This window comes from Planococcus citri, chromosome 2, assembly GCF_950023065.1.
Source record: "Planococcus citri chromosome 2, ihPlaCitr1.1, whole genome shotgun sequence".
Classification (NCBI taxonomy): Eukaryota; Metazoa; Arthropoda; class Insecta; order Hemiptera; family Pseudococcidae; genus Planococcus; species Planococcus citri.
In genome coordinates this window covers 57,640,123-57,648,825 of record NC_088678.1, presented here as the reverse complement: position 1 = coordinate 57,648,825, position 8,703 = coordinate 57,640,123, and the positions used below count along the sequence as shown (strand labels likewise).

General features: G+C 30.7%; 1 protein-coding gene across 2 annotated transcripts in view; it reads right to left on the bottom strand.

The window, feature by feature from the left end:
• Window positions 1–4,116: 4,116 nt before the first annotated feature.
• Window positions 4,117–8,703, bottom strand: part of LOC135836648 (neurotrimin-like) — an 89,199-nt gene continuing 84,612 nt past the window's right edge. For both annotated transcript variants that reach the window (XM_065351609.1, XM_065351608.1), the window contains one exon: window positions 4,117–5,830. In XM_065351609.1, coding sequence (XP_065207681.1) covers window positions 5,748–5,830 — 83 coding nt within the window. In that variant the 3' untranslated portion in view covers window positions 4,117–5,747. The remainder of the gene's footprint in view (window positions 5,831–8,703) is intronic.

Here is an 8,703-nt window from a genome sequence, read left to right as displayed (position 1 = left end):
TCTAAAAATTGATTGTAAATTTCCTAACTCAGCAGCAATGTAAAATTCTGAAAATTTATTGAAAACTTTATGAAATTGTAGCGATGGGGAATTCGGGAAATTGATTTGAAATTTTGTAAATTTTAAAACAATGCAAACTATGAAAAACAACTAGAAATTTCTTAATTTAGAAGCAATACAAGCTTATAAATTATTCTGAAATACCTATTGTAATTTGGAAAATATGAAAACACTGAAAAACAATTATTATTTTGAAGCAGTGAGAGTTTCAAAAATTCTCATCACTGTGACATGGTTGATTCACTTATGCACTACCTAGATGTATTAACGGTTATAGCTGTAGAAAAGGCAGCTAGCTACGCACACTTTGCAGCTAAGCTATGTCTAGTTTTTGTAAAAGAGTCGCAAAGCAACGGAAAAATTGAAATACCTAGGTACTTGTTATTATAAAAATAAATTTAAGTATTCCAAATTCTGTTGCAATTTTTTTAAAAAAATGTCTCCACAAAAGCAAAATTGAGGGAATATGCAAAAATACATTACCATTCAAAATCTCTGGTGCTAAATGCATTTTTCAATTTTTGGTAAATTTTTAAAAATCTTTGGTCAAAAATGAAAAAAATCAAAATTTTGTCAAATTGACCTAGAAAGCTACAACTTATAAAAATGGATTAGGAACGGTTTCAAACCCTTCTGAGCAGTTCTGGAGCTTCCAGAAAATTTTTAGAAATTCTAATTTTCCAAAAAATGTCATAAAATTCGTTGTAGTGAATTTAACATCCACTTGACCTGTACATTAATTTTCCAATCGGTTTCTGTCAGTGCGGAATCGTTTTTTTGCTACTGTAATTTCAAAAAAATGTCTGAAAGCTCCAGAGCAGCCTGAAACCATCTCAATCGGTTCAACATGTTGAAGCTAAGGTATGGTAAATTCCGGCTCTCTAACTTCATTTCGTTGAGTAAAATGTCGCAGAAATTTCAATTTTCAAAAATCTGCTGTAGGCTCTCAAATTGCCGAAAATGGTTGTAAATCATTTCTAGTCGATTTTGGGTGAGAATGGTCGAAAACGGGGCGCATATTTCATACCTAATTTCAGTTTTCTTGGGTGAATTTGATAAAATTCTGATTATTTCCATTTTTGACCCCAATTTGAGTTTTCAAAATTCATCAAAAACCGAAAAATACACTTCGCACATTTTCAGATTTTATTGCGAATTTTAGAAAAGTTTTCCTGTAGCTGCTTAATTGCATAATTCGAGATTTTAGGGTTTTTGAAAGATCTTTAGCCTGTCCCTAAGGGTTTACTTTACTTTCTCTTCCGAAGTGTTTACTAACTAATTGATTTTTTCTTCAAAGGTAATAGGATAGCACCTCCAATTCTTCATTTAAACTACTGAAATTTTTCTGAGAACTACCCTACCTATCAACCCTTATTCTTTGATTTGAAAGAGAGCAAAATCAGTGACTGAGTGACCAAGAAGTTCCCCTTAGCTCTTATTGTCGGTATAATTAATTGTCATAATAATAAATTAACGACGAATACACGCAGATGTCAATAAATCGCGCATCCTTTTTAATTGCTTCTCGATGAAGTCAACGAATAGGTTTTTTTTGCTTACGTTGTTTTCATTCTTAAATTGTCTTCAACGACGTCGGTATGAAACGATATTATTGTATTTTTGATTTATACTACGAAATTATCGTCTGTCTTAAGACGCATCGGGGTAAAGTTTAGGGTGAAACACGGTTAAGGGTTGGAATAATATGAAATAACCGTTTCGTACAATCTCGGAATTAAAGGGCTTGCGGATTTAGGTAAATTTTGGCGGGGAAACCGAAGTGAACACCATATTGTAGTGTAATTCTTCAAAACTCCTTAACCATTTCCTCCTCTAACGTTAAGAGTCATTCTTGTAAGTTTCGAATCTTATGAGAGTTTACCCTTCTTAGAGAGTAGCAGACGTACTTATGGCATTTAAACTTTATTAAACAATTAAATGTCAGAAAATAAATCATCCGACTATACGGACGTGGAAATTTTACATTTTAATATAACAATCGAGAAAAAAATAACCCAAATGAAATGCAACATCGCAAAACCGTCGAAATTCTGGTAATTTTGATGATTTTTTTTTTCTTTATTTCTTTTTTGTTCTACAGTTGCGATTTTTTGGCAGTGGAAAAAGATAACGAGATGTAGAAATTATACGCGATGAATCAACGAGGAGTGTTGTTTCGGAATAAGTCAACGTACTTGTTTCTTTTTCTTATTATGTGTGTAGTTTTAAATGAGATGTTTATGTTTTAGAGAGAATGAATTGGTGCAAGTGTTTGAATAAGAGGGAGTGAGTTGTAAATGAGCCCTTTTTAAAGCGTTGTATGAATTTTAAACGCAGATTACGCGAGGTAAAAGAGTTTTACGTAAACGTTTCAGTTATGCGAAGAAAATGTTTCAGTTTCGGTTACAGTTCCATCAGGGTATATTGTGCGTTCCATTTTTGAAAAAAAGGTACCTAAAATTTTCAAGCTGGTGCATTCGAATTCAATACTTATAGCTTTCAATACCTATGTTGAAAAATAGCATTATAAAGGTGTTATCAAAAACGACGTATTGTAAACCAATTTTGGAAACCTGTTCCAAATTTCCAACCTAAAATGTCTCTTAGATTCGTCGTCTCTCACATATCAAAAAAGTCTTTTGAACGTTTATATACCTACCTATACCTATACGTAAACGTGTTGGCGCCATTCTACATACAAATACGAGCGAAAGAATGATCACGACATAATACAAGGAAATATTTGCCGCAAACAACTAATTTAAAATTCCAAAACCGCGTGCAATAGGATAAGAAGCAAATCAACATTCATTAGCGTTCGCCTACTAAAAGCGAGACAGCCAGCGAAAAAGACGGAAATGCGAGGCTGAATGCATACCCCGTAGGGGCTAAACAAGTGTGCGCGAAAACGGGAGTTCGGGGGCATATTGGAATAAGGTAGTTTTCCAACGTACGGGTAAGTTTGAGGGATGCTTTTGATGCAAGAGTCGAATACTAATAAAGAAAAACACAACCTTACAGAAAACATCCATCTTACTTTTCCTTATTTGATAATACCGCGAATTCGCTTTTATATCATATTCAAATTGGCGAGGTTTTTAGTTTTTTTTTCTCGAGCGTGGCGCGTTGAAACGGTAACGAGAAAATGAAAAATTCAGTTAGTTAAAAAAATTTACCGGTGTAAAGTTTATTTGCTACTTATTGTTATGGTTTACCTTTTACCTACCTGAAAGTGATTCGTAATTTGTTGAAGCGTTTTAAAAAGAAAATTGGCGATGGTTTATTGGAAATGCGAGTGGTTGCACGAGTGAAGGTCAAAGTTGTATGACTTTTGATTTGAAGGCTAATTTTTACATTTGTATTAGAAAAGTAAAAAGCACTAAAAAGTACTTTTCTTTCTTTTTTTTTTTTTTGAGAAAAGGATTTTTGGCGTGGCTTAAATTATTGAAGTCTTATTTTCTTGCTAAAAATAGTAAAAAGTCTCGGTTTTGGTTATTCAACAAAAATTACTAAAAAGTAGGTACCTAATTGCTAAAAAAAGCTCTTGTTTTTTTCCTAAAAATGATGAAAATTTCCAAAAATTGCCCAAAAAGTCTCGCATTTTTACCTTACGAAAAATTACTGAAAGATCGTCGATTCTTTGCAAAAATGTCAAAAAACCATTTTTTTTCAAAAATTGCTCTATAGTCTCACTTTTTTGCCAGAAAACGTTAAAATTCACGTTTGGGTCCAATAATTTCCAATCTCTCTTTTTTATTATTTTTTGTGATTTTTTTTTCTGGACTAAAATGTTTTACTGAAGTCTTGTAACTTTTTTGGGTTGCTTTTTCAAACTTTTCTGTTTGAGTGCTAAAGCCCTGATTTATGCAATCTTGAAGAATCACGGTCAAAATTTGGTCGATATTTTTGTCGAAGAATGGAAGAATAAAGAGATAAAATTTTTGTGAGTTCACTTTCTTCCTTTTGTATATTGTTTCGTTGTTACTGAATCCTAAACCCATTTAAAACGAATTGCCAATCAATATCTTATTTAAAAAATGAAAAAAGTTGAGTAGAAAATTTTTAAAATTTTATTTAAAAATAAAACAACAAAAGTACAGTTCTTACACGTACAAGAGGTCGAATCAACAATAATTGAACGTAATAATATACGTAAAAGATGAAGAAAAAAAAAATCAAATAAAAAATCGAAATAATATTATCTAGTTTGATTTTAATCGGTATAAAGATGTGCGAGTTCGTACGAAAATATGGAATCCTCACAATCAGTATTTCAACTATCTACATTATTTTTTAACATCATAATCCAAATTACGATAGTTTAGGAAGCCATTTTTTCACACATTTACCAAACATTTAAAGTGCATACTTTATTTCATATAAATTTGATTACGATGTACGTAGGTATTATACTATTTACAACAATGAATTAGGTAGGTAGATACACGTAGGTATTTTAAAATAGATTTTTTTTAAAAAACCAAAATCTTTATCATTTTAAACTCATAACTAACATCGAAATGAAACACTTTGTAGGTAATATAATTGAGCAAAATTATACATGAGTTAAGACCATAATTTTGGAGAAAAAAAAACGAGTACGTTGCTCGAAGCGTTTGTTACAATGAAAAAAAAAGATCATTTTACAACCCGAAAAATTGACTGGTTACCGCGAAAACGAATTTATTAAAAAAATAAAAACCGCTCGAAAATCTGTTTGCTTAACTTTTCTTAAATTATGTATCGTAAAAAGACGAAGAAAAGGATTTTTTAAGTGTTCAAACTTTTTTCGTGAATTTGCTATACATTTTGAATGGAAGTTTGTGAAAATTTTGCCGGAGAAAGAAAAGTAGCGTATTTTATTAGGGTGGTTTTTCTTCCCTTTCTCATCCCCCCGCCCCCCGCCCTCGGTACACCTTTCGTTTCAAATGTATATATTGAATATAGAAGTGTACAAAAAATATTTTATTTCATTTTTTATTCCGAAGTAAAGTTGTTTCGTACTTTCAGTAAGTATAAACGGTTTAATGAACGTTTGCGGGGTATTTTTTTCCCTCTATACAAGTTTCTTAATTATGTTTTAAAAAGGTGTATTTAGTTCCACGCGTTTTTTTTTTTTTTCATATTATATTTATATTTGAAGTAAAAATTACGTATAGTATAATAGTTTAGGTATAAATGCGTTTATGTAGTAAGTACGTCGACGTAGTTGAATTATCTAAGAAACTGTACAATTTTGACTTATTAACGAGATAAAACTTGAATAAAAATTCACAGCTTAATGAACGAACTATGTAGTATAGAATATACATATGAGTATTAAATTACAAAAATATAACGACGCTTTTGTACACAGTCAAGCTGAAAATTGGTATATAAGGCTATGCAAGAAACGTTTCGTAAATATTATACAATAGTATTTTCATGTTTATAAAAATTATATTTATTATGTATATTCAACAACTATATTAAATATGTACATCAACCTTTACAATAATTGGTTATAAATTATTTAAAAAAATATAACAAATATTGATTTTTTTTTTTTTGGTATAGTTTATTACGTAGGACCCATATAATATATATGATAACACGATAGCACTTTTCGTATGAATTATTATAGCCCTTTACGGTGAGCCTGATATGTTTAGTTAAATCAATATCCAGCCTGTAATTCTACAACGATATTAACTGTGCCTCCATTTCAAGCCGAATACAGTCACTGTGAGCAAAATTTGTAAAAATCCGTTGTTTTTGTTTGAACACGAATCTAGATAAATAAGAAAAATCCATTTTAGCAATCGTTCACCCTTGTAACTAATAATTTTTAACATTGCAGAATCAACTATGAAAGATGAGATCGAGCTGTAAAGTTAATATTATCTTTTGTAAGGGGTTTTGGAATTCACTCAATTCCTTGATTTTATTCATTTTCCCTGAAAGATTTATTTTGTATGTTAAGTATGGTACTTATTTCTTGTCTGCAAAATTTATTTTCAAGATTTTGGGCAAAAATTGGGTAGTTTTGCATGAAACTGTATCTAATAATCATTGAGACAATTATCGAAGAGATCAATTTCAAGGAAACAAAATTATTTTTGAATTGAATGATGTTGCTGAGTTGATTGTGTATAATCACGTGCTGTATGCTTTAATATTTTGCTTCATTTAAATGTTTTATTTTATGTTACTTTTTTGACGAAAATTTCAGTCGTGTAGGTATTCGAAGTTTGAAATCGTGTCTAGAAAGCGACATTCGATTACGAATAACATTACCTACTTCTATGAGTTTTGAAAGTGGGCAGACCTATTTGCATTTTCCGTGATTCAAGTTGTGGTGTTGTTATACGTACCTACACGAAGCAATAATAAGAGAAGAGTTGTAAAATGCAACCTGCATAATGAGGTTTCGTGAATCATGAATCAAGTGAAAAAAGTTAAAAGGAAACAATTCGTAAAAAATACCTGTAGGTATACAGATTTTTTTTTCAATTCAAGAAAGGAAAATGTATTTTAGATAAGGAATATGCTCTGTTTTCATGTTGTTTTTTTTTTCATTTTTTGATAGTTTTCATTGATTTTCATATTTATTTGTGTTTTTATAACATTTTAACACAATTGCACTTTTTCGTACAATGATAATTTTTTGATAATTTTTGTTAATTTTTTTTCTTCAAATTTTTAGATCATTTTAACTTTTTCTTAAACGCTTTTCCATGCATTTTTTTTACCAATTTCGCTGAAATTTCATTACTTTTTGGTGATTTTTATGCTCTTTATCGAGTTTTTATATCATTCAGGACTCGTACTCGGTTACTTTTCAAGCATCTTTTGGTTACTAATTGAACGTTTTTTTCCTTTTTAAAAAGAATTTTCAAATATTAAATTTTTTGTGAGTTCAGCTTGAAAAATCTCTTTTTTCGGGGGGGGGGGGACACTGGGCACGTGCGTGAAAAAAGTAATTTTCTTATATAGTTTTTTCATTTTTTTATAAGGGTGGGCAGGAGATTCTTGGACTATTTGTGAAGAAATTTCACGAGAAATTTTAGTCGATAAATGATTATTAAGGACGGATCGCGAAAAAAAGAAGCCGAAGAATTTTGACCAAACTCTGCAGAGATTTTCATTTTTAGTTGAATGTTGCTCAGATTTTTTTTTAGCTCTGGAGGTGTCGCTGGAGAGGAAATATGGTACCTCTAAGAAAACATTTTTCGAAAAAAAAAATGGTTGAATGGTCCAGCTCCAAAAGATGATATATTTGAGATTCTGCGTTGAGCTTGGTCATTATCGTCCAAATCCAAGATCACTTTTAGGACTCCAATGAGGGGTTAGAAATTGGCAAATCGCAGTTTTTTTGGCGTAAATTCGTATTTTTAAAAATGCTCTTTTCTTTTCAAGTATTTCGCATTAATTATCCCAAAATATCAAGAGATATAATTTCTGAAGCTAGGGAAATATTTTGAAAAACAATGTTGCCAATCATAGCTCTCTTTCAGGGACACCTTCGAGGCTAAATTTTTTCCGAGTCATTGTCAACGCAAAATGGAGGTCTCCGCTAAATTTGGTCAAAAATTTAAAATCCTCCCGTACAGTGAATGTCCGTATTGGGTACCTCCGTCCCCCTAAAAGTGTTAAAATTGGTCATATTGAGAGGGAAACTTTTGCAATAGTCTAATTCCTGTGTATTTTTTTTAAGTCTGTGTTTTAGTATACCGTATTATAAGAGCAGAAATGTGCATTGTGCAGATTCTACTGAGTTCAGTTTGTAGTTAAAACTGATGACTTGAATCAACTCATGTTAAAATTTTACTTTTTTTTATTGAGCTGCCCTTTTTCTTCTGAAAATAACATTGATTTCGACTTATTTTCTGTTTTTTGATAAATATTTTTGGAACTCCTAATCCTAAATACGTACCTACCTCAAAAGTTACAGTTTTTACCTATTGATGATTTTGGGTTTCGACAAAAAGAATTCAATTTCGATTAAGTAAGAAATTCAGTTAAATCCAATTTCACATTTAGTTGCTAACGAATTCATAATGTTTAATATTTTGATTCGAAGTGACAATTTTTCAATTTTAGATTTTTTGGATCATGCGGGGGAGAGAGGACGAAAGATTTATTTTGTGATAATCCTTTTCTTTCCACAAAATACTTACATTAGAAAATGAGTAGTCATCTGATAATTTTGGTGACTGTGAATTTTCAAATTTAATGATTTTGAATCCTTTCTCGAATTATTGAATTTTTACTCAAAATCTCAGAACGTATCTTTTTTTTTTTTACTTTACAGCAAAAGTATATTTTTATTGTAAAATTGAGTGGAAAATTTCCATGCAATCATTTCACCTCATAAATTATGGTATCCGCTTGTAATGCTACCATACTACTTCGAATTTCTGTTAGTGAAAGAAAAACATTCGTATGTTCTGGTATACCACGTATGTATTAGTTTAAAACAATTTTCGAATCAATTTTAACGAATTTTCTGTTCGGTAACGACTGGCGACTCATCTTGAGTAAATAAAATTGCATTTTTTTTTCAATTTCATCGTAATAAAATATTTAAGTTACGAAAGTTAGGTAAATCTATTCCATTGAAATTTTCTCCATCTTTTGGAACGTATTCATCGAGAACGATTC